General features: G+C 39.5%; 1 protein-coding gene and 1 long non-coding RNA gene across 5 annotated transcripts in view; both read right to left on the bottom strand.

Moving 5' to 3' along the window:
* erfl3 (Ets2 repressor factor like 3) overlaps positions 1 to 2,355 on the bottom strand; it is a 70,964-nt gene extending 68,609 nt beyond the window's left edge. For 2 of the 4 annotated variants that reach the window (XR_535722.1, XM_008431317.2), the window contains exon 1: positions 1,565 to 2,355. Coding sequence is in view for 3 of the 4 variants with exons in the window: in XM_008431317.2 (XP_008429539.1) it covers positions 1,565 to 1,586 (22 nt within the window). In the remaining variant the exon portion in view is untranslated. The remainder of the gene's footprint in view (positions 1 to 1,564) is intronic. The other 2 variants (XM_008431318.2, XM_008431319.2) reach the window with 2 other exon arrangements.
* A 2,684-nt stretch (positions 2,356 to 5,039) lies between these two features.
* On the bottom strand, positions 5,040 to 25,482 carry LOC103477945 (uncharacterized). The gene is made up of 4 exons (XR_535723.2): positions 25,396 to 25,482; positions 22,963 to 23,043; positions 18,671 to 18,781; positions 5,040 to 5,804 (listed from the first exon to the last, which is right to left on the bottom strand). It is a non-coding gene; the product is annotated as an uncharacterized LOC103477945 (long non-coding RNA).
* Between the last annotated feature and the right edge of the window lie 1,658 nt (positions 25,483 to 27,140).

Raw genomic sequence — 27,140 nt, 5'->3', positions numbered from 1 at the left:
TTTAAGCATGAAATAAAAGGGAGAACTTCCTCTCCCTCACTTGTTGCTGAACACTGAACTCCAGCTAGCTGAAAGAAGGACACAGTTGAGTTTTATCAATCTAAAAGAGACAAAGTTTGTTGCTTAGAGATGGTTAAGGTGTGAAAATTAAAGGGAGGTGAAAGTATACTTTTTTTTAGTAACATTCTTAGTCAAATTAGTGATTAGTATTTATTATGGTGTCCAGTAGATGTGGAGCATCCATCAGAAACCATTTTATTTAATCATAAAATCTAAAATGAATTTTTGAAATTATGCCAATTTTTTTTATAACCTTTCACATTATTTACATAAATAAACTCTGTATGTTTGCTACAAATGTGCTGCAGCTTCTTTAATTTCAAGTTACATACATAATTGGAGCTTTATTTCAGATATCTTTCAATGGTCTTTTAGATTCATTAGTTTAGATGAGGCTGCGCTTAAGCACCAACTATTAGATGAGAGTTAACTGGTTCATATTAGTTCATATTAAAAAGTGGATTCATTGAAGAACTTCCACTCAAAATGTCATAATATCTGAAACAATGTCAAAATTATGCCGACTTTTACAGTGAATACTCTGTTTTAGGTGAGAAACTTTCACGGGTTTCCCACATAAATTTCCCCAGAATTTTGAAATGATAAATTACCACAGCTCTCACAATTTTTAAATTAAACCACATGATTATACTATGACATCAAATTCTTGAAGCTTTGCTAACATGATAGTTATTATTAAAAATCATTTTGTGGTTAAGGTGGATTACAACTACAAACAAACATAAATTACACATTTTTCCATATAAAATAATCTTTCAGGTTAATTTTATGTTTTGAAAACTGTACCAACATATATTCAAAAGTTTCTTGAGATTAAAAATAGTTGACAAATCATGACGGCCACTGCAAAAAAAAAAAAAACAACAGCAAACTTAATACATGACACACATGACAGTACTTCCACTTCCTCCTTTCTGGAGAAATTTTACACTGACCTTAAGATAGAGAGAAGCAAGAACAAACTTATGCAAGCATTTCGGGAATTACAGACGCAGAGACCTCAGCTGACTGCTGGGAATCCCCCCCCCTCCTGACTTCAGCTCACTGACAGGCCAAGTACCTGATAAAAAGTCAGCTCTCTTACTTCCTATACCTGCCTGGATCCGTCCACCTCTAAGCGCCGCTGCAGCAGCAGGAGGAATCTGGTGTTTCTAGGATTTTTTTTTTCTCCAGCTACTTCTCTGAAAGCTGGCGGAAGATAAAATAAGGTTGTCACGGTAGCATGTCGCTTAAAAAAAACTGTACAGTAGTATAACCACTTCCTCTCAGACCGGAGTACAGTGCCAAACCTGCACCAGATTTTACCTGCTTATCAAGCCGCTGCTGCACACGTGAGAGCAGCTCTAATCAACAGGTCTTCATCGTGTTTTTCCCCCCCCGTTTTTGTCAAATCGATAATACAAGTTGGTTATCACACACTGCCAGCCCTGCTGAGTAAGTAAACAAGAAAGACAATGGTAGACAGCAATCATAGCAAACTCACCAGTATCTCCAGGTGTTTTCATTCTGCTTCAGCTGAACTGGAAAGCTAAACTGGAGGAACTCCACAAAAGTTGCTTGTGGAAGAAAAAGTCAGTCTCTCTGGCCTCTTCTTCCCGCTCCGGTTTCCAGTCTGGAAAACTTGGTAAAGACACGCTGAAAACTTTTTTCTTCTTCTTCTTTCGGGAGCTACCGCTTCAGCGGCTCTGTCCTCGTTACAGCCGCTCTGCTCTTACTCCTTCGGTTTCTCCGGATCAATAAAAACCGAAAAGTCCTCCTCCTATTAAAAAAAAAAGAAGAAAAAAATATGTACGTTTGTGGGTCCTCGCTGCTGGTCCTGGAGCAACTGGGAGCGTTTCAATCTGCTCAACTCGCTTCGGGGAAACAACCAACCGTCCCGATTCGAGAGGCAACCGAAAAGCCTTTCACTCCGTCTCCTCCTCTTCAAGTAGTTTGGCTAACTGTCCGGTAGCTGCTTACTCCGTCCCGGCCGCATCTTTCTCACAGTCCGGCTTCAAAGCTCTACTACTTGTGTGTCAGAAACGAAGGTTAGAAAGCAAACCTGTGTTTCTTCGCAGACTTTTTAGTGCTCCACTCACTCTCACACCACTCCACTCAGCGCTGCTCTCCTCCCCCCCGCGCCTCGCTCGGTTCCTCGGGGGTGTCGTGTTTCGCTCGCTCTCTCCTGACTGGGGCCCGCCCACACTGACGAGGAGACAGGAGGGAGGGGGCTAAAAGTCGCGAGTCACGCCCACTCACCACGAGCCGGGGGCCCGCACTGGCGTCACTGCCGCACGCCGCGTTGCCAAGGAGACTGTCGCTGCGCGCTGCCGTGCTGACATCATATCCGAATGCTGCGAATGGAGGAGAGGCGCAAGAGCGGCCTGGCTCGCTGTTCTTTTGCGTCAGTCTGAGATAATTAGACCTTTTCATATCAGCATAATTACACTTGTTAAATTACATGACAGCGTCAGGTGGTGATTAATACTGAAATCAGAGCGCTTATACGCGCCATTGCTTCCAACTTTTGAAGTTTTGTGTTAGAAATTCACTTCCTTTCACATTAAAATGTATGTTTTGCCACGTTTGTCCTTTTTCTTTGTTTGCATGTTTAGATTATGCATTAAAGCTGTGTTTGCCTCCAAGAAAACACAAGTTTCACGTGTTCAAACAACATTAAAGACCTGTTGGAAATCAATCCATTGCAGGGCCAGCCAAAGCATGCACTCAGCTACATTTGCCTAATTAATATTACGTAGGAAAAATAAATAGTAGTTTTACTACTTGAGTTATATTATTATGAAATGTCACTACTCTTCCTTGTGTAAAATGTCTGGATACTCTGTGAATACCTTCACTAAATGAAGAACAAACATGTTTTAACCTGAAATGTACCAGACATAGACAGAAACCTACAGTTTATGATCAACTTTTTGTTGTGCTATTTGGAAATCAAGAAGATACAGTAAACATCTTACAGTGTCACTAGAAGTACTTTACCCTGTTCTAACATATATACACACTACGTACAGTAGTATACATTTTATACTGGGAAAAAAATAGATTTGTAAAAAAAAAAATTTTTTTCTGCATTAAATTTGACATTTTGTAATTATCTACTTGTATCATCTTTTCATTTCAGTCTTCAAATACCAGAATTTGCACATATTTTTGTCAAGTCTCATGTCTTTTGAATTTGTTTTATTTTGGAAGGTCAATGCTTCTGATAAAACTATCCTAGCCAGAAGTCTAATAATAATTTATGAGTTGAAGCACTACTGCACAAAACATGCAGTGATTATTAAAGTGTCACACGTATAGGCATTAATTAATAAGATGCACCACTACTCTGGGTACATTCAATTTAACAAAATAGAATAGAATAGAAAAGAAAAGAAAGTACTGTTTATGTCCCCAAGTGGACGAATTCAGTGTGCAACATAAGTTGTACTGGAACATAGAGATATGTTGCATTTAAGAATCAATATAAAAATCAAATATGCAGATTTTAATCTACTGATAATGATTTATATTAATTCTATTTTTATACTTAAAGACATAAAAGGAGGAAAAAAATACATATACTCAATGGTTTTTGATGGAGGATGTGTTTCTGAATCCATTAGAAAATAAATAAATTACAAACCTGTCCCCATATGCATCAAATCTTATGTCCTTAACATTTATTTATGTTTTAACTAACCCCCCAAAATTTGGCTGTTGGTTGATGTGTACAGGCTGAAAATGATATAAGTTATTACTTTTAAACAGTTTCATGAATATAAAAAAAATATCTGATTTTTGAATTTGAAAATTCAATTCAGTCATGTATTCAGTGCATCTCTATGAAGAATACAAGGACAAATATTAAACTGACTATGACTAAAAGTGTTTTGCTTCACACCATTCACTTCATTAGATGGATAAAATTATTTTTTTACAATAATATCTCTGTCACTACAGCAGCTTCCTAAAATGTCTGATAAATACCAAGAAGTGAACATTTGACATATCCTATATGCTGCTCCGGACACACTATACCTTCCAGCTGGATGGTAAAAGACCAGAAAACATTCATCCATTCATAAAAAATGACTAACCATTCATTGGCTTCTGTATGTTTTTATGCAGCCTTTTATTTTAATGTTACCATCCAGACATAGTTTCACATATGTAGAAAGACTCCGGATATTTTACCAGTCCCTCTCTTTAATATCTTGCTGCATTGTGGCAGCAAAGATATTAAAAAATGCATTTCTCATGCTCCTCAGTAAATACGTTGGATTAACTAATTTGCACTTTGGGAATCATGTCCGGTGAGCAGCCGTCTCAGCCAATGGAAAACAGGTGAATATCCTCAGGAAACAAGAGAAAAAGACTTGTTGCCTTTTAATAAAGCGCTTTGGATGATTTTCAAGGTTTAGCAGCTGCATGTTTTCAACTTCAACACTTGCCTGCATGTTCTTTCAGAGTCTAAGCTCTTTTGTTACAAAAAAAACATCCATGTCTAAGAATATCCACTATGATTCATCAGTGACTATTTGGATAGAAAACTAGTTTGCCATTTGGATTTATAGCATTATTAGTGTATTATTATTTTCTACAATCACTGCTTAATAAGGACAATAATATATTTTTATAGTGCCATTTTCATCACATGATCTGAAAGGGGTACAAATACTAAAAACAGTGCAAACAGTTTATTAAAAAAAAAAACACCTAGGAAAGTGAACAAATAGTTTTGCCAAAAGGACAAAAGCCTAAAGTCCTTTTTTTTTTTTTTTTTAGAAAAGTCAGTAGACTGTAGTGCCCTCATTTTCCAGTTCATCTATTTAACTATGGGATGTTCAGAAAGGATAAAATAATAATTTTACTTATTTTTCTTCCATTAATTTACCAGCAAAGCATGTAGAAATTGATATGCTGGCTTTGCTGTTACAGTCTACTAATTTTATGTTATTTGCTTTTGCACATATAAAAGCATAACATTTGAAAATAAAACAATACCAGGCTTATTTTATATTACATTTTATAAACTGCTTTATACTACATTTCACTTATACATTTATTGGCCCCTAAAACTTATACAGTATGCTCATTATTTGTTTATAATTTGAATGTTTTAAGTTCTTCATTTTATTTTAATGTTAAAATGATGCAGAAGAAGCAGCTCTTGAAGAATGAAATGCTTCACTTTGGCTGCTGTAAACATGACAATGTGATACATGCTGAAATCAACAAAACCAACCTTACTGAAAAGGAAAAAAAAAAAAAAAGATGTGTAAATGAATTTGAGTCACCATTTGTAGAAACTCTATGTTTTCCTAAAACATGCAGTCAGCACGAGCTCTATTCTGTATTTCTCCCACGAACATCACAAACGGCTGTGCTGTGACCCGTGGCGTTCATTTGCATATGCAGTAGGTGTGGGCATATTAAACATTCTCACGTATTTGTAAACGCTCTCTTTCTCCAAGGTTCAGCATGACCTGTCCGACTGAGACCATCGGTGTTGAGCCCCGACTTGCTTCCCGTCACCTCGAACACGCCGACCTTCTGCTTCCTCTTGAGCCGATAGCGAAGGGGTGAGGCGTCAAACATGGGAGGTGAAGTGAATCTCCTTTGGTGCCTTCTTGAACACTGGCACCTGGCTGAACAGGATGGAGGCCTGATGTGTGTTTATGTGCTTTTTTTTTTCTTCCCGAATGCACTGTTACATCAGCGATACACACCGCTGCCCTGCCCTGTCAACAGGATAAGACAGTGGTAGTAAAACAAAGTAAACAGAGTCCCCTGGCAGCAGCATCCCGCTGGGGTGATTTACAAACAGGATTTCTCCTCCCTTCGCTACCCATTCTTTGACAGCCGCAGGAAACGGACTCTGCTCTGCCAGATAAGACACTAAACCAAAAGAAAAAAAAAACATTCAATTGGACACTGACGCTTTTGGTTTCAGAGTTGCTATCTTCTGCAGGGGCAGGACAACCTCAGAAACAAACCTGGATGGTATGTTCCCACACTGCAGCTGACAATGGGACAATAAGGGCACACTTTTCTCCTTCCGTCACTGGATGCTCTGTCACTTCCTCCGGCATGCATCTAAAACACTACATCTCCATCCAGTGCTTTTCAAAACTTTGAATACCTCTTGAAACTTTTCACATTTGCTCATGTTACAACCATAAACGTCCACACAAGTTCTACGACAGACCAAATGAGAGTAGTGCAAAATTATGAAGTCGAAGGAATATGAAACATAGTTCTCAAATATTTCTACAAAAAAAAATGTCATGTGTGAAATTATATGGATCATCAGTGAAGGCCTCAGAGGTTTGCTGGAGAATGTTAGAGGCCAATGATATTTTTAGAGGCTCTGCAAAGATCTGGTGGGAGAATCATGTCCTCCACTTAGTCAGGCTTTATGGGAAAGTGGCAAAAAGAAAATCCTTGTTGAAAGCAAGTGACAGGAAGTCTCATTTCCCTTTTACCACAATCCTTGGGAATCTGATAGGAGTTTGGGTGACATGGTAGGAAACAAAAGTTGCACAACATCCTGAAAGCTAGCTCCACCTTCAAACACGGTGGTGGCAGAATCATGGTGAGCAGGTGTGGAAGGATGAAGCTAAATGCAATACAGCACTGAATGTTGTCCAGCAATATTGGATGGACGAATCCAGCAACTTTTATTAAAAAGCAGACTTTAACATACTCATTCAATAAATTGGCTAAATACAGCCAGTGTTTTCAAACAAACACTGACTCACTTCCTGTTTTTGTTGTTAACAATGGACAAAGGTTTTGTAAACCTAAAAAAAAAGGCATCAGGGCATGTTTGCAGTATTCTTTCCAATATCCTTTAATCTCTTAGATATGGGATGACTTACAGATACATTATCTTATTGGCTTAATTAAGATATTACATCAGTTCTGGACTTCTAATTTAAAAATATACATTTTTGTGGCCAACGGCTGAACTTTTACCCTGACACTGGCTTGTATTAGAAAATTTATTTCAGATTGAGTTCAGAACCAAATTATTCTAAACTTCTCACAATTTCTTAGCAAAATTTCTCAAATCCTCAAATCCATTCCCTTTCACTTCGCAATTATGAACTAATATCACATAAAAATACATTAAAGTTTGTGATTATGACCAGAAAAAACACCAATATCCTTTTGGCTTTGAATTCCTTTGAAAGATATAGCATTGCATATGAAAGTAAAGGAGAAGAAATGAGCTAGAGGACACGTTTTCCAACAACATGGTCACATAAGAGATAATTAGCGCTGTGTGGACAGATGGCTGCCTCTGTTCTATAATTCTGGGTCTTTATACCTATGTGTGTGTGTGTGCGCATGCCGTGGACTTGTGTGAGCGTGCACTATTGTAACTCAAGTGCAGCAGATGACATTTACAGACAAATCTACAGCACAGTACATTCTGCACACTAATAAACACGGCAGTGCGCTCAACCCGCTCCCTTTCTCCCACCTGTGTTCTCCTCCTCCTCGTCAGCTTCCTCCTCCTTGTGCACTCTGATTGTTTTTCTCCCCATTCTGTCTTTGCTGTGCTTTGTCATCCTCCACCGCCCGTCATACACGGCGTCCACTCTCCCTTCCTTCACTCTCACACCTCTTCCTTTCCTCCTCCTGCCTCTGCCTCTGCCACCTCTCTGTGCCTCCACCTCCTTTCCTCCTACCTCCTCAGGTAATGGTTTCACCTACGTGCCTGATGGATGGAGGAAATGAGATTCATTTTGTGTAATTTTGCTCAGTCAAAAGATAATTTTTTTTTATTTCAATAATTGTGCTAATTTGTGATCTTAACCTCAATCGGACATTAATGAGACCTTGACACCGTCCACGTAATTACGAGGCGCACAGGCAGAAACGATACGCTCGTCCTCCAATTAATGCTCACATGTTGGCTTTATTTAGCAGCAGCTTTAGCACTTCTTTAGCTGCAGATGCAGATCCTCTGCAGTGCATCCATCCTGATAAGTTCACAATTTGGATCCTAATTAGACAAAAGATTCTTCTAATTAACATGACTTTTAAGAAAGTATAGCTGAAGTTCTCAAGTTCTAAAAGAAAAACAAAGGTATAGAAAAACTTCTGTGACATTTTCTTAATATTTCTGTTGTGATTTGTGTGCTTAGTGTCATAAATAAAGCAACCTTTGATTCTAACTTTATTCTAAGCTGTTTGATTATACGGTTCCACAAAGGTACTTATGCCTCTTGAACCTTTTTGCTTTTTCCCCCTGTTGCAACCACAAATGTGTTATTTTGGGATTTTACATGACAGACAAACACACAGTAGCCCATAATTGTGCTGTGCAAGGACATTTACATAGATTTGAGTAAATACAAATCAGAAAAGTGTGGTGGGAATTTCTGTTCTCCTCCACTGAGTCAACACTTTGTAATTCACTTTTGTTGCAATTAACCTCCAGGTCTTTTAGATGGAGATTAATTGTGAACAATCAAAAACGCTTTCAGCTCAGGTTATGTGCTGATTATGTCTGAAGAAGGAAAAACGTGAGATGTTACCCCGACACGTTTGTCTTTATCCCGAAGACTGATAAAAGCCCACTGAAAAGACTCAAATTATTTTTTGTTTGTTTGTTTTGAGAAATCCACAAATAGTCATAAAAAGTGATTATAAAACCAGTGATGGTAAATTAATTGTTAGATATTGTGAGGTCTTCTGAAGGTGGCAGCATGGGCTGGAGCCCCAGGTGGGAGAGAAAGGACTGACATCCCTCCTGGTGGTGGGCAAGGTAGAGTAGCTCTGGATTGCTCATTTGACCCATGTATGAACTTTGACTGGGCCATTCTAAGATATGTATAAGCTCTATTATGTTCTAGGTGTATGCTTAGAGCAGGAGTGGGCAACTCCAGGCCTCAAGGGCCGGACTCCTGCAACGTTTAGATGCGTCTCAACTTCAACACACCTGAGTCAAAATAATGAGGTCGTTAGCAGGACTCTTGACAACTAGACTGCACTTAGCAGGTGATTCAGCTGTTGGATTCAAGTGTGTTGGACCAGGGAAACATCTAAGAGTTTCAGGACACTGGCCTTCGAGGACCAGGATTGCCCACCCCTGGTTTAGAGTCATTTTCTGTTGGAAAGCAGTTTTCAAAGGGTTACCTTTGAGAAATGTAGTGTATTTATCTCCATTCAACTTCCTATTAAATCTGACCAGCCTCCCTGCCACTTCTAACCACAACATGATGTGGCTTCTTCACTGTTCTCCAGCCTGAACCCAAGTCTGAAATTGTTTCCAGAATATATTTTTAGCATTCCTTTTTTACAGACAGAACAAAAATGTTTCGATTGGTTGCTATTGCCGTTTCCTCTGGCTCAACAGCAAACCCGTTTTGGGTTGGAGACAGTTTTCACATGCCGCAGTTTGGGTGGTGAAACACAAAGAACTGGTGCTTTGTAAACTCTAGCACCAGTTAAGCACTGCAACTGGTTTGGTGGAGACGACCCCTAACAGGTTTTCTCCTCAGTACTCCCTCATCCATCTTCCTATGCATTTAGACCAGCTTCCCTGCTGAGGAAAAGCATCTCACACCACGATGCTGCCCATGGTTTTTTTAATGTGGGCAGCCTGAACTCAAGTCACAGTTGGATTTCTGCCACACATCCCATTTTACTTACACCAAACAGATGACACAGATTTCCTCCCACTCTTCCCTAAAGGTCAGCGTTGTGTAGTGTACAGCTAATTGTGTTCGTGTCAACAGATTCTTCCACCTGAGCTGCAGTTTCTCCAAAGTTATTATGAGCATCTTTTCTGCTTCTCTGATTAATTAACACAGGGTACTGCATCATAATGCCTGAAAATGTTATTTCAGCTAAATAATTTTGTGATGTGTCTCTAACTTTTGAAGCTTCCAAACTAATGAAGAAGTTGTGTTTAGTTGCTAGTATGACAATAACAACACTATTAAACAACTGCAATCAGTTTATTGTTTGCATGTTTTGTATCTCTGCTAAGATTTGAAGCATGAATACTCTTCATGACCTATTTTTGTGTTTGATTTCTTGGTGAACTTGGTGATTTCTGATCCCCAGAGGGGGCGATCCAACCTCCTCTTTGGAAACCTCTGTTGTATGCAACAATATTGAATGCTTATCTCACACCCATTTGTAAGCCACCAAAAAACCCACTTCAGAAGTAAAGCATTAGTCAGAAAACTAAAGATGCGTGAAAAGTTGCTCTTTGCACCAAAGAGGAAGATGTTCCCCCACATCCGCAGTCACAATTTCTGGTACCATTTATTTAAATGAAATTCAAATTTCCAGCCGTTAGAGCTGAAGCGGCATGGGAAGTGAACATGCTAATGGCTCTGACAGACAGTGCATCACAGAGGAGCCTTGTATTATTGGCTCCACATCATCTGTAACTCCCTCCATGTCCCATCCCGCCCTTTTTTCATCACCCCCCCCCACACTCAGCTTTATGCGACTCTGTCCGTTCCTAATCAGAATGACAGACAGACGCTCTGCAGAGAAAGACGAAGAGAATGAAAGGGAGAGCTCAGATTTTGTCGCTGCAGTGTTTGTGTGCGTCTGAATACACTCCAGACACATTTTCCTATAGATGCAAACCTTCATTCATATACCCCCACATGCTCCCCTTCATCTTCTGAGAAGACTGAATTGATGCATCCTCTAAACCAAGAGCAGGCATCGCGACAGAAATCTTTGCCAACCACTTGAAGCTGACATATATTTTAGGGTTTAATTACCAAGGATCTTAAAACCTCAACATGCTGTTTCTTTTCAGTTGACATCAGTGGCGCAACTGCATACCAGGCCTTACAGTCAGCACTGACACATTCACTGGTTTCCTCCAAAACGCAGATGGCTTGAGTCTGGGTAATTACCGTGGACAATGGGTGTGGTAACCCACTAACCAGAGCCACCGCAGGCACGGCAGGCACACTCAACGTTCACACACTTGCATGCATGTTGGACGCAAAACCTGATTTCTGAAACCAGCGGAGACCAGGCGGGGATTATAATTCCTGGACGGGGCGTTGAACAGCCAACGGAGGTGTAATACAGTATGTACACACTGAGTGAGGTGATTCACTCCACTGGGGAAGAGAGTAAATGCATTGACAAACAATTCATGCATGAATACACACTCACTTCCTCCTTTTATCCTCCTTTATTCACCCATGTCACATCTTTCTCAAACTGTTTCCTGGCAATTAACTGAAACAGTCAACATCGGATAGGTTTATGCAAAACACCCAACAAAACAAGCCATTATTCCTGTTTCACACACGCAGAACTTGGAGCAAACTGAAAATGTGCTGCCGGACTAAAAGCCACCGACAGTTAGAGCAGGCCAGATAAAAGAGACAGAGAAAAAGGCATCAGCAGGACAACAAGTGCAGCGAGGGTGGCGGTTAATACCCCGCCTACTCACCCTGCAACCTCATCACTTTGAAACGACGAGCAGCAAGAAAAGACAGAGAGGGAGAGACAGGAAAAGAGCGAAGTTGTGGAGAATAAGGAGTGGGAGAGGGAGACGGAACAAGGGAGTCAATGGGTTCTTTGTCTTCGCAGAACTTGTTTATTTTCAAGCTTGCAAGTCCAACAGTCAGGAGGCACGGCCACACATCACTCACTGTTTCTCTCTGTCTTTTCTCTCAGTCTGTTACCCCCCCGCAGGATAATCAGCGCAAAAAAATAAATAAAAATGCTGCAAGTTCCCAAAACGATAGGCGAATACTCATTTTTTTTTAATGTCTTTGGAAATGAATTGCTATTCTCGTTTTTCTTTGACGAGTCACAGTCTTTCAGCCTTCATAAATCTGGTCCTTGAACCTTGGCATTTCTAATCATGGTGGGCAGTTTGTCCTTAAAATGCTAAGCAATAAAGGAAGGACAAAAGAAGAAAGGATTAAAAACATTTCAAGCTGACAAACTGTTAAAGGATTTGTAGTCCTTGAACTTAACATTTTGCTGTATTAAAACTACAAACGTTAATGTACTATACAGAGGTCATATGTCATAATCGGACACAGAGCAGCACATATCTGTGAAATGGAATGAAAGTAAATCATGGTTTTCAAAATTGTGCCATTTCTGAGTCGGTAATATTGAACTATTTTTGGGGCGTGTCTCCACCAGCTTTTGCACCCCCAGAGACTAAAGTTGCTAAGTATTTTTCTTTGATACAAAGCTCAAGCTCAGTCAGATTGAATCTTGATCATCTGTTAACATCCACTTCAAATATTGCGGTAGATTGTCCATTGGGTTTCAGCCTGTAGTCTGGATCTAAAGCAAGGGTGCCGCCTCATTTTTACTTCTGGCCACATCAAGATTATGAATGTACTCAGAGGGCCAGTTGTGGAAAAATTTATAGATAAAACTACCTTTTAAAATGTCTATCACACCTGAACCAAAAGGCTGGTAAATTCAGCCTTTTGGTTCAGGTGTGTTGGAGAAGAGAAGCATCAAAAAGTTACAGGAGAGGAGATGCAGAGTGTGCTGTGGGGGTGTTTTTTTCCACTTGTTAGAGTGGAATATAAAACAGTAAAAGCTAAATACAAACTAATCTTTGCATGAAAAAAGTTTTCCACTAAATACACTGAAGTTCTCGGTTGTACTGTCCTACAATGTCGAAAAATTCAGGGAGTCTGAATACTTTTTGCAAGGCATTTAAAAAATATTTGCAGTTGGTTAAAATCTTTTTTTACTCATTCGGTCTTTTCAAGGACATGAAAAAAAAAAGATCTAGTCTTTTGTATAAAAAACTGCTGCAGCAAGCCTGCGTTCATCGCCTTTCCTACGGAAGGATTTTAAAAAGACGTCTGAAGCGAGGCCTCCAGACAGTTTTCAACCGTGCACATGTTCCCTCCCTCTCTCCCCCAGCTGGTATTTGCACATGAGTAATGGGATTACCACAGCAAGTAGTGGGTTAGTGCAGCGGGAGAGTAAAGGGAGAGCGTGATGTAGGAGGACAAGGAAGAAGAGGGGGATCAACAGGAGGGCTGACACTGGAGCAAAAAGTCCAACCAGAAGAAGACAGATGATTGGGATATTCACACACGAATGTGTGCGGAGCTCCAGATTTACGCAGAATGATTTCTTAGATTCAGGGCCACTTAAAGAAACCCATCGTGACTTACTATTTTCATCCTAGAGGCCCTAGACAGAGAAACCGCACTCTCTTTTTCTGCTGGATTACCATGGCAATGAGGGAGCTATTCAAGAACAAAAAGCTCCCTTTTTGTGCAGTGGGTAAAGTATGGAAAAAAAAAAAAAAAACAAGTAGCCGGTGCCCATATGAAAGCTGAGGTGGTGGGAGTCGGAAAGAGAGGGTAATGCGGGAGCGGGTGGCAGCCACAGAGAAAGCGTGTTATATTAAGCCAACGTCTGGCTCCGTGTCAAGTCGGTGGTATATATACAGTACAATGAGGTGGAGGAGAAAGATGGGGAGAGAGCTCGGGAAAGGAGGGATCAGTTAATTTAGCTCCTAGGACGTGACATTGATGGACGCGGGTTGTAGGGAGGAGAGGAATATATGAGGGAAGAGACGAGAGGCACACGAGCAAGGAAGGAGAGGTGTTGAGGAAGGTGCAGGTGTCAGGCTGGAGAGGAGACGGAGGTATGCCTGGCCGGGTGACAGCAGCTATATTGAGCTCAGCGTGTGTGTTGACACTGTCTCCTGTATCTCGCCGAGGAACAAACTCTTCCTATTGGCACAGCGCAGAGCTTCCTCTTCCCCTCGGAGAGCAAAGTGCAATCTCTCTGTCTCCACACGTCGCCTCTGTTCCTCTGCCTTATCTTCTCCTCGCACCACATCTGTCTCGCTATCATCTGTTCCCACTCAGCACAATCACCTGGAACGACTCAGCTGCATGCGTGCACGCTGCGCCTTCTTCCTCTTTCTGGGCCAGTTGAAGTCGGTTGGGTTTCATTTGCATGAATCAGAGGCTAATTATCAAAGCAACAAATAAACACCGAGTTGAGCAAAGGCCTCCGCCAGCAAGGATTTTCTCTTTGAGACGTTTCTTTCACAGGCGACATGAGAAGAAGAAATAAAACATTGAGGCGTATCGGCTAAATGTTGCACTCAAAGGCATCGTTCAAATTCAAAAATACCCTCATTGATCCCAAAGGTAAATTCAATGTTGTTGTAACTCATATTACTCAAGGATCTTCAAAGAAATTATGGCTAGTTTTTTTAACAATAGTAGTCAAGCTAAGTTCATTTGCATAGCGCATTTCAGCAACAAGTGTTTCACATGATAGAAACACAATGAACAAGCAAAAAATAAACACGGTGACAAAATAAAGAAAAGTAATGAAAAGACGCATTCCTAGCTAGAATTCATTTACGTTCCCACTGTCATTAAAAAAGACGACTCGCAAGTGGGGTTTTGGTCTTGATTTAAAGGAACTCAGTGTTTCAGCAATTTTATAGTTTTTTGGAAGTTTGTTCCAGATTTATGATGCGTAGAAGCTGAATGCTGCTTCTCCATGTTTGGTTCTGGTTCTGGGGATGCAGAGCAGACCAGAACCAGAAGACCTGGGTCATCTGGAAGTTTGGTACAACAACAGGTTTTTAATGTATTTTAGTGTTAAACTATTCATTTATAAACTAACAAAAGTATCTTAAAGTCTATTTTCTGAGCTACAGGGAGCCAATGTAAGAACATTTGAACTGATGTGATGTCCTCTGGTTTACTGATTTTAGTGAGAGCGTGAACAGTAGTGTTATGTATCAGCTGCAGCCGGAGGATGGATTTTTTTTAGACGCTGTTGCAGTAATCAGTGCAACAAAAGATAAACACACAAATAAGTTTTCCTAGGACTTGCTGCAGCATTAAGTCCTTCAATCCTGGAAATGTCCTTCAGGTGACAGAAGCCCGACTTTGTAATTGTCTTTATGCGTCTTTGAAGGTTCAGGTCTGAGTTCATCACTACTCCCAGATTTTGAGCCTGATCATTAGTTTCTATAGCTGTAATAACTGAAGCTGACTCTAGGCCGTTCCTCTTTAGGTCCAAAGACAATAACTTCAGTTATGCTTCTTTTTATCTGCATAATAACAGTAATTTATGTTATTACTTTAATCTGAGTTGGACAGAGGCATTAAACATTAATATAAAATATTAATAATTAATAATATTATAGAGATACTAAATAAGAGAGAGCCAGGATGGAACCTTGTGGTACCCCACATGGGACTTCAGTCCGTTCCGGTGTGAAGTTAACTATTGACACAAAGAAATCCTGGTTCTTTAGGTAAGATTTGAACCGGCTAAGTACTGCAGCAGAGAGTCCGGTTGCCTCAATAATATGTCAAGGCCAACATTGTTCTTCCGTCTGTAGTTAAGTGAATGTCATTGACAACTGTGACAAACTCAGTCTCTGTTCCTTGGTGAGCATTGAAACCGAAATGAAAGCCTTCAAAGCTCAGAGCTGTTGGTCAGAAACTATTTAACAGTTTTTAATAATTTTGCTGATGAATGGATAGTTAGAGATTGAGAAAGTTGTCCAGATTATTCTGAAACCTTGGGGGGAAACACCTGATGGGAGGAACAAGTTTACTCTTTGAATCAGATCAGATGCAGCGACAGACAAAACTTCCTTTAGAAAATCTGACGGTAGGATATCAACACAGCAGAAAAAGGATCGCGGAGCCTTTTGGTCTGACTCACAACATGTTGCTTGAAACGTTACTTTTACATTATTACCAAGGGGATATTTTTTGTTTGCCGAACCAATTATTTCAGCAGTGACCTTTAAGAATGAAAAAAGCCTGCTAAAGGAAAGAGAGTCAGTTCTGTGCCAACACAAAAATCCCAGTTAACCAATGACAAATTAGTTTTTACCACCTGTTTACAGAAAATACACATTTCCAGTTTAATTTGTGGCATCTGCAAAAAGCCAACAACAACTTAGTTTACCACTCAAGCCTTAACAAGATTATCCCACAAAGCTGCTGCCTAAATCTGTGACATGCAGTGGATGGGTCTATTAAAATCTAATGCAAAATAGCTGAAGACTTTTGCTAGACTCTTTGGTAGTGATTAATATTATTTCTCTTTTGTTCAATGTTTAACTTGTGGTCTTGATAGGTTCTTAGTAAATAAAGCTTGTTAATGTTACCTTTGTTCATGCAAAGTTTTAGATAAATTATCTACTGGATCTTTTTGGTTTTTCTTTTTAGCTTTTAAGGTGTTGAAAGGGTACACTGTAGTTGTACTGTCAGATATAGAGAATGAAAATGGCCAAAAAAAAGCTGTCAAAATGTCTGACGCAACGATTTGATAGACACAATCTTGAAAGGTTAGAAAAAGCTTTTGGTGAAGCAAGAATTCAGAGACATAAAGACAGAAATATGTTCAAAAACCAAGGTGAACATGAACACATTGTGATTCACTCACAAATAACAAATGCACTTAAATTTAAAGTCTGATTTTTCTATTTTGTTAGATTAAGCTCCGCCAACACAAGATTAATTTATTTCAAACTACTTTTGAAACATCTAAATAAATGTGAAAAACCTTCTTCCCCCCATTAAACCCCAAATCACAAATATTCGTCTCGCCTGTCCTCTCAATCATCAACATGTGTCAAAACAACAAGATCATCAGAGCAGTCCAGATCTGATGCTGGTGCATGCATGTGAATTATGCACGTACTGTATTTGAGGAGGAGGTCTGGGTCGGATCAAGTAACCGTTCCCGTTTTAATTCGCCATCCTCACAGCGGGCCAATTCAGGGTCACTCAGATTGGATCACCTGGAAGTACGCGGCTGCAGGCCATCAAACTCCCCCCCCCCCAAACCCCTCCTCCTCCACTGCCAGCCGTCCCGTCACATCCAATAATACACACAGACACTCATCACATTCAGAGAATAGCTCTGAGCTTACGACAGATGCAGTCACAGAACACCCAGAGGTCCGTTTGCAACATGTTTTCACATGTCGGGCTGCTGGGTGAGAAGCAGCAGCAGATGACTATTAACGGTAAATCAGCACTTTGCTTCAAAGTGACACTTGGTGATATTTTCAAGTTAAAAAGAGAGACATCTGAGCCAATCCGAGAAGTAATTCTCCACTCAGGAAAACAGCCTGAGCTTGTAAACACTCTCATTCAGAGGACAATCGTGTAAAATCCGTCTCCTTGGCTGCTACCCTCAGTCCCCCCTCTTCCATCATCAGCTGGGCATGGAGACAGCAGGCCTGTAGGTGGTTCAGCTATGTGTCATGCATTACATGCCAGTGCAGGGGAGGAGGACTGACACAGAGCATGTGTTACACTTGCTCAGTTTGATGTGCTCTGCCCTCACGCAGGCACCGCTGTGGGTGGCATAGCTATGTGTCATAATCACCATCATCCTTTCTGCTTTGTCGGATTTCTCCACGAACGTGCGTGAGTGTGTGTGAGAGGGATTGTTTTTGTGATGGTACAACGTAGGTCCTTTTGTGGAGGCGCCTTGCAGTGGGCTCATTCACAGTGTGGGAGCTGCTGTTATACAGTGGCACTGATTCATTTTTTCTTTCTTTCCCGACCTGAGTGTGCCGTTGTGACGGATAATGTTTTACATCATGCCAGCCCTCAGCTGATTAGCTGCAGGCGGCCCCTCTGCTGGGATCTGTTCTGTGTGCGCAACGTCTGAGCGCCGCAGCTTATCCTCTGGGCTGAGAAACGGCAACAGCAACTTATTTTTCATTTAAAAAAATAGTTGCTGATGATTTTTGAAGTGTCAAATAATAATAATAATAATAATAATAATAATAATAATAATAATAATACATTTTATTTCAAAGGCGCCTTTCTGGCACTCAAGGACACCGTACAAGAGTARAAAATAGTGACAGAAACAAATAAAATATAACAATTAAAAATAGATAGAAATAAATAAAACAAAACAATGTATCTATATAAAATCTATGTAAAATCAGGCAATGAAGGATTTATCTATCAGTCTTCTTAAAAACACCTCTATTCTTGTTTTCTTCAGTAGCTCTTAGCAAAAAGGTGAAAATAGTTTGATGAAGATAAACAAAATATCCACCCTTCAGCTAAATTCACTTTTATAGGTGAAGACTGACCTTAAACAAACCAAAACTCAATCCAGATGCAGTATTTACATTCAAAAAATATTATCTTATTTTGTTTTAGATCAACTAAGATTATCAACATTTTATATATTTGCTAAGAAAATAGTTTTTTTTTTTTTTTTTTGTAATTCAGACACAGATTTGCCTTTAAACAATTTAGGAAAGCCGAGATGATGATTATTTGGTTTTGTAATCTCTCAATTTGAGTTAATTGGAGCCACAACTGAAGGTTTTTTTGGGGGGTGAAAAGTAAAAATAAATCAGACAAAATGTCAGGAGCAGAGCTGCAAACCTCCATAGCTCTGACTGGTTAAACTTTAGTTATATTCCCAGATTTCTAAAGGTGTTCATGTTCGTCTGTTCAAACAGTTACATGCAAGTAGCAGCATCGGGAATATTCAACCATCATAACATTCAGGAAGGAGACAGATTCTGCGTTGCAGAAACGAATGTGTTTGGATGTGAACTGTGTGCATCAAACCTGGAAAAAAAGCAAATTACCTTGTAAAGATGTTGGCGGAAGCTGATAACAGATTTACTTGATCCACAGTGAAGGAAAACCGGTACCAATAAAAGCTGAAAGGCCACTCAGAGAGGATTTAGATGTTACTCCTAAATAAATGTAAAAAAAAGACACATTTCAGTTTGCACACAGAGACAAATACCTTAATTCTTGGGAGACCTATCCTGTGGTCTGATTAAACTAAAATCAAAGTGTTTGGCCTTGATGGCCATTGTTAAATTTGGAAAGAAATGTAATGCAAGAAAGTGGCAGCCTCATAGTGTAGTGTTTGGCTTATTGTAGGACAGATTGGCGCATAGGCGGTTTCACGAGAAAAGAAAACTATGTGACAATATTGAAGATACGTCTCAAAACAACACAAGATATCAGGAAGAGAGTCATTTGGGCACAAGTGGGTCTTCCAAATGTCCTTGGCCATGTGGCCAAATTAGCTACAACATGGCCAAAGGAGAGGAATGTCAAACGTTTCAGAGTAGTCATCATGAAGTCGGGATCTCACGTTGATTTGTGATAATGTCTCTGAATAAAGCAGTCTGTAAGCTTGTCTCAGTTACAACAGTTCTGTCAGCAGAAATGGGCCAAAATACTAGCAAGCTATTGTGAGTACTACACGCAGCATGTTTATCTAAAGTCAAGGGCAACACCACCAAATTTCAAATGTTTACATGCATCCAGAGCATTTTTATAACGTAAGGAAATTGTAGAAATATGTATATTGCAGAAAAATCCTCTCTCATTTTGGCATTTAGGGATTAGTAATAATATTGGTGACCTAAAGCAGAAAAACCTTAATTTTTTTTAGACTTCATTTTTAATATAATTTTTTTACTCTTACAACAAGGCAAACCACAACAGCAACAACAACAAAAAACACAAAAAACCTTAATTTGTTTTAATGTCAGACTGTCAACTATATATATGTTGCAGTTGTCTTGCAGTTTGCTCATATTGTTAGATATTATTTGCCCCGCGTTATCGACTCGCCTTTCTATGCAGCAAACTGGTAGTGAATGGGGCATATCAGTTATCTCGGAGGACCAGGTGTATCCATTACTCATGCATAGCCGTATTCAATAACTCCAGTGGACCAGGAAATGTCCACGTTCTCCTTCAGAGCTGTTCTACCATAGGCTCAAATTGGAGTCCAAAAAATTGTGAACTCATGCAGTGCCTTGTAAATTATTCCTAGACTTTTTTTCATGTTAGAATAGAACAGAATAGAATAAAAATGACAGTTTATTGTCCCACAGTGGGAAAATTCTGGTGCAACAGTAACTAAGTGACAGGCAAAGTATGGAGGTTCACACAAAGATAAAAGTACAAAACATATTAAAAAAAAACAGAATTAAGAATAATATACTGTGCAGAACGTGAAAAATACAATGTAAATATTAAAAACAGTGTACTACAATCTAAAGAAGTGTGCAGATAAGTAGGATAATTAAAAATTATGTACAAAACGTTCACGTGAATTTGAGCATTAAAAGAAAGAACAGACTATTTACAATAAGTCATAATAAAACTGTTCAACAGCAGAAATGTGCAAATAACAGCAGGGATGTTCTTTAAAATGAGGAAAAACTGCAGACATCAACAAGGATGTCAACAACTATTGAGTTTGTTGAGAACAGTGATGATTACAAAGGTTGACAGCTCCTTTGTGCACTTAGGATGCAGCCACAGTCACAGTTACAAACATCTATGTAGTTAAGTGGAAATTATACAAAATCTTTTGGAATATGTTTGTAGCAGCTTTTTTCAAACTCAGTCAAAATGTGCAAATATTCAATAAGTACAAATGATTTCAGAATCTGCACGTATAAATCAAGTTATGCCACTGAAAAATTTCAATCTGTGAGTGTGTTAAAAAGGTTTACAAATGCCTTGAGTCATAATTCCTGGAACTTCTTCGTAAATACGTGAACTGTGAATATAAATGCTTAAAAATTAAGTGTTACAATGGCGACCTGGTGACCCCAAGATGCCACTCTGAGCCTTGGAGACGTTTTCTTTACCTCCATTACGACCCCGTTACATAGGCTTGCTTGTCATATTTCCAGCTGCTTTATTTTTTTAATTATTGCTCTCACTGTATTTGTGGGCAAGTGTGGGCTTGTGCCATTTTTCTTGCTTCCACTTTAAGAATTTGCAGCATCTGCCTTCTGACTGGATCGGCTGATTTATCAGAGTATCTCCATCCAGCTGAAGCATCAAGAGAAATTGAACCCTGTTGCTTCCAACCTCAGCACCACAAAGTGTAGAAACCTTCAAAGAGGAAGTTAAAACCCAGCTATCCACAGAAGATCACAAAAGCAGTTTGAATTTCTTTACTAAAACTTAAGGATATTTTTAATGCTTGTTGACAAGTTTTGAATTGAACCTGCATTAAGCTAATGTCCTACTATCCAGTGAAAAACACACAGGAGAAAACTCCCCCAGGGCTGCAGTATCTGTTTGTTCAACATATGCTTGAGCTTGAGTTGACTAAAGGCAACCCACAGTGAAACCATTGTACCATTGTTTTAGGAGAACACCCACTGAAAAGAGTGGGATGAAGTTTTTTTTTGTTCCAATGTGATAATTGCTCTAATTATTTCATTTCATTCATGAGGATGAACCAGTAAACCTTTTACTTTTCATGATCGGCATACACATTTACCCATTTGTTCTTTGGTTGGTGACAAAGAGCAGCAGCTCATCAGACTCAGTAGCTGATTGAGCTGATTACTGCGAGCTGGCAACTATTAGCATGCTTGCAGATTCAACTGTTTCTTTTTAGGGTTATGAACCGACTTATTACATAAGGAATGAAGCTGTTGCTGGAACTTAAAGAAATGGGTAAGAAATACACTTTTTTTTTGGTGCATTTAGATAAGTCTTGAAAACTCACGCAAAAATCCATACTTTAAGTTTGTCTTGGATGTGTGAGGCAATATTGACCTTACAAGGTGTCACGATCTCCGTTTGTTGAATGGACTGAAATGGAGCAGGTGGAAACGTGAAATAGAGTTTAGTGAATTTAATAAAAATAAATAAACAAACGTACAAAAAAATCACAGGGAGCCAGGGCAAAACACAAACCATAGATCCAAGGGAAAAACCAACATGGAGAGTCGAGGAAAACACAGGGCAGAGCGAGGAAGTAATGGGTTTAGACAGGAGGAACCAGCAAGGAGGAACTGAGAATGAGTTGTATGCTGGGGAGGTTGATTACTGAGCAAGAAACTGATGGCTGATTAGAAACGGGTTGCAGGTGTGAGGGGAGGTAGGAGAGAGGAGAGAAAGTAACAGGGAGAGTACACAAGAGACTAGGAAACGAATCGAACACTAAAGAAAAACTAGAGCTAAGAAACAGTTAAAGCAGGGTAACAAGGAATAACTCGAAACAAGAAATAAACAACTGCAATACTAAGAAGGACTAAAGTAAAACAGAAACAAAACTGATCTAACCAAAGAAAGAGACTAAGGAAAACAGAGTAACCAAACCTAAAACATAACTCAAAACAACGCAGCACAGAACTTTTGCAGAATAAACACACTTTTGCAAATCATGTGTAAATATTTAACTTTAACCTTTGATGCTGCTTCACTTCAAATGAGGTGTAGATGCTTAATTTAAATGTGTTTTTCGCAGGTAAAAAAAAAAAAAAAAAAAGATTTGCTTATAATCTACCCCTCACAAACCACTGTGACCCAGAAAGACAAATCTGACTAGAGCAGGTTATTATGCACATATTATGGTCTTCTCAGTTCTCTCTATCTTTAGCATCTGGTACATTAACATCTGCTAGTGCACAAACATCTGCAGTGCATCCAACAGGCTGATACTTGGCAATGTTAATGTTGCACACATGGATATGGTAAATTCCTTTTTTCTGACATATTGCACGATCCTAACAAATATGTTTTTGTCCTTAATGGCTACAACTGAATACTACTATAAAATAACAGCAGCACTTCCACCTTATGCAAAAAATATGGCATGACATGACAATATACAAATTCATTTAAATCAATAGAGTGTAGCTAAGGATTTTGGTTGTCGCATACATTTGGAGTCCAAACAGTAAAAGTGAAGCGTCCAGGCAGAGCTGGCTTAAGGTAAAAGCAAACTTTACACTGTGTTCAGTGCAATCTGTTGAATTTACACAACACAGATTTGTAAATGCACCATTAGTACATAGAAAAACCTTCATAACTTGGTAGTTATACTTTACTCTTCATGTGCATTTTAACTCAACAGATCAATGAAAATATTGTTAATACTCACCCATCCTCCCCATGATCTCCTAAGTTTAATATTTAAAGGGTTTTTCTGTGTCCTTGATAAGCAGGTTGTCTAAGTTTTCATCTGAAAATAAAATAAAAACATCAGTTGAAATCAAAACTTAGTTGGTCATGAGCTCAGTGTCCAACATGGCCTCCAGGGGTGGAAATGTTGTGATGTGTGCAAGGAGGAAACATCCAAAAAAAGCATAGACAAAGACTAGGGACTTCTGGAATAATGTTCTCTAGATATACAAGTCTAAAGCATGTCATGTTTACTTGCATAAATTTAACACAGCATTCCAGGAAATGACTCACACCTGCTATGAAGCATGGTGGTGAAAGTACTTTGATTTGCTGCAGCAGGACCGGATTAGCTGACAACCATAGAATCAAAAGTGTGCTTGGGGAAAATGTGAGATTATCTGTAAAGAAAAATAAAAGCTGAAGCAGAACTAGACCCTGCAACATACCAATGACCCCAAAACAAACAAGTAAACTCACCAAGAACTGGCTAAAGTCTAATCTTCTAAATGAGATCAAGATTTTATTTGGAGACAGGCTTTTACGACATAGGGTGTCCTAACTTTTAATCAGAGGTTATCAAAACCATTAATAGTCGATTTTTCTGCTATTAATTTCACAACTAAGTTTTCCTGATTGGGAATAATCTCAGATGATAAAATTTTTACCATGGTTCCTGGTTGAGGAAGTGTTAGGTTACTCATGATGAGCCGTCAAGCGTCTTAATGAAACCAGGTTGCATCTAAAAGCTGCTATCATGCAGAGTCAGATTTCACTTTCTGGAAAAAAAAAAAAAACCTGGAGCCCAGCTGTTTATCTGGAAGCTTTAAAACTTGTTTCTCAAGTCATAACTCTGTATAAGAAGCACGCCTGTCTAAATGCGCCCCATTGATGACTAAACGCGGTGATACTGCTGCGTGTAAACGCTGACTTGACCTTTTAGCGATCCCACTTAAGGCCCATTTACTTTTCCGAGAGGTTTCCTTGATTTCCTCAGCAGAAGGAGCAATCAGAGCTGTTTCAGCGCTCAGAGTGGCCTGAGAAGCTTTAAATCAGAGGAGGAACTAAAAGAGTGTTGGATTTATGGCGTCATATTGTTTTTTTTTTGTTTTTTTTTGGAGGGGCAGCACGGACTTTGGGTGACGTGTGATTCGGGGCGGGAGGTGGATGGCTTCCCTGCTGTGCCCACAGTTTGTGTAGACACTCATAAGAGTGCCTTGATGAAGGAATGGAGTAGGCACTGAATGTATCGCTCCTGGAGCGCTCTGATGTTAATTTCCATGAAGTGTCGGCGTCCTGCCTTCATTCAGGCTCTCAGCAGTTCACTGACAGGCTGAATGCTGAGGGAATGACAGCACAGATAAGATTAGCAGAGTCATACAACACATTGAGGCGATGCTGATTACACCATTGTCACAGATTCATCCGGAAACGCCAAGCTGAAACAGTCGCTTGAAATGAAAAGACGACAGGGAGAAAAACAGATCAAACAGCAGCAGAATTAAATGACGGCTCCTCAGACGCAGAGCCTGATCAGGAAGCAGTGCTGGCTGCAGACGCTCTCTGCTTCTTCCTTTATGCTTTATAATACACACATCTTAAAGTGACTGAGGAACAATGCAGCTGACAAGTTGAGGCCTTGTCTTTGATCTATTCAAAGAAATCTCTTAGAAGAATGGAGCAAAATTGACTCATTTAGTGTTTTCAAGACATTTTTGGGTAGAAAGGTAAGAGCAGGAGTTATTTTATTTTATTATTCCTTTCTTGCTCTGATGAAAGGACTTCTGTAGAAATGGAGCTCGCTCTTGCTTTCTCATAAAGTAAGCAAAATAATATTTTTGTCAAAGGATTGCAAACAATGACGCCGTCTTTGTTAATCCACGACTAAACTTCAATACATATATTAAACAGAAATTAAATAAAAATGCATCCTCAGATGTTTTTCAGTGCATTTTGACATCTGATCTGCAAAAGATGTAGACAATAAAACAACACTCACAAGAGAAGAGGTTCCTCTTTTTAGTGTATTTTTTAAAAAAAGTCATGCATTTAATTTGTGAAATTAAACTTTAAAGTAAATTGTGAAAGAAACACATGCAAACTAAGTATGATGCGGCACTTTCCATCAACATTTCTCATTGCTGTTTGAGGGTTTTATTAAAAGTGCTCATTTTTAACTATGGCTATTTTTTCACCTACTTTTTAATATTTCAGAGAAGAGAACGAGAAACACTTATCCTATATGGTCCCTGGAAAAAAGATAACTTTACCGTGGCTAATTACAACTTCTAACTATGCAAAAGTAAGAAAGATTAAATAATTTTTAGTAATGTTGCATTATTTTAATTATTTGAATGTCTTGTTTGGCTGACATCTCTTTTCTAATTAAAACTGAAAACCGTGTAGATCTTACCTTTATTTTATATGACGTCAAATGTTCCTGTCATTTTGTTGTAAAAAACAAAACAAAAACAAAACGTCCTTGTCCCTCATTTTTCTTTCTTTTTCAAAAATCTGGCAGCCGGGTCCGTGTATGTTTTTTTCAGTCTTTTCAATGCGTAGAAGAAGATCGCCTGTTGCTCGATGGGGCTCAACACTGCCCCCTATCAGTGAGCCACGGTACGTTCAGCCTCACCCGCCGCATTTTCATTGACTGCACATTTATGGCTAAATATGTCACACACATCTTAAATATAGCAAACAAACCATGTAACGTCAACATATGTAGAAAATGTGTAATTTAAAAATTACATTGGCGATATGAAGATAGACAGCAATGTCCAATGTCCATTTGACGCAATGGACATGCGGCAAATGCCTGCTTCATTCACCTGTGTAGTACAGCGCCGCCAGAGGTGACGCACAGGACTTCACTGCCTCGACTCGGTCTTGTTTCGTGTATTTCAAGAGGCAATGCGTAAATTCAGCAATTTTGACCATAATAATGTTGAAGCTACGAATTAGAAAAGCAACTCATTGAAAATAAATTGCCTCATTTCCTCCCATGGCTCTCCTGACCGCACATATACTACACCATATATTTGTTTCCACTTTTCTTTTCAAATCTTAAAACAAGATGGTAGCATTGTTGCCATGCACCAAAAAGGTCCTGGTTCAAAATCCCAGGCTGGGGTCGTTCTGCATGGAGACTGCATGTTCGTCCTATGCATGTGAGGATTCACACTGGGTACTTCGGCTTCTTCCAACAGTTCAAAAACAATTTATCTCTCTAAATTGTACACATATGAGTGTGCGTAGGGTTGTGTATCTCTGCATTCCCCTGGGATGGACTTGTACCCTCTGCAACCCTGCAAGAATAAGCAAGTATAGACAATAGATGGATAAATAAATAAACGTCTCCTTTTCTTTGTGCAACTTTGGCAGCAGGTTGGATTTAAAACAGAAAAATGCAACAGTAGCTGACACACAAAGCACAGTCACCTACACACAACGTGAGCACATTGCTGCTCAGAGAAGAAAACCAGATCTGTTAGTGGCACTTCACTGCTGGCACCAGCTCTCACTGGCACCAAAAACACAACACACACATTATCATGGCTCTCCTGCATCAGACATTACCCTAAATTTAATCAACACCACCGGAATCCCACAAAACTCTTCAAACAGTTGTGAGAAAGAGCGATCTCTGATCGTCAGAAATGTCTCCAGTCTGTTGAGCTCCAGCTCACGTTTGTCCTCAGAGAGCTGAACACCCTCACCGTCCCGCTGGCAGCGTTCCTGGTTAAACCGACAGCTGGCGTTCAGTCTCTGCTACCGTTGACACACTGAGGCCCTTGTTCGTGGCCAGGTCCACCTTTACTGGGACACTTCCAGTCCTGGAGAAATTATTACGGTGTTAACTGACTCCTTACCTAACAAGATATGCTGTTCTCCAGTTACATGTCTCAGGGCCACGGAGAAACCACGGTGCAGGTATCAGAATATCGTGTCATGCATCTTTATTTAACCATGAAACACAGTCATTGGTGGAACGGTTGATAAAAGTTGTGATGTTTTTAGTCAGACAAACAAAAAGAAATGTTTATTCTGCCTTCTTGTTTTTCATCAATTACTTTCTTGACATGTAAGAAGCTCTAACTTAGGCTGCTCCTTCATCACACACCCACTTAATCAGCCATCTTTTTCTCCTCTCCTGGT

The sequence above is a fragment of the Poecilia reticulata genome, linkage group LG16, assembly GCF_000633615.1.
Source record: "Poecilia reticulata strain Guanapo linkage group LG16, Guppy_female_1.0+MT, whole genome shotgun sequence".
NCBI classification, from domain to species: Eukaryota; Metazoa; Chordata; class Actinopteri; order Cyprinodontiformes; family Poeciliidae; genus Poecilia; species Poecilia reticulata.
The sequence above is the reverse complement of the archived record's forward strand: the minus strand, read 5'-3'. Positions and strand labels throughout refer to the sequence as shown.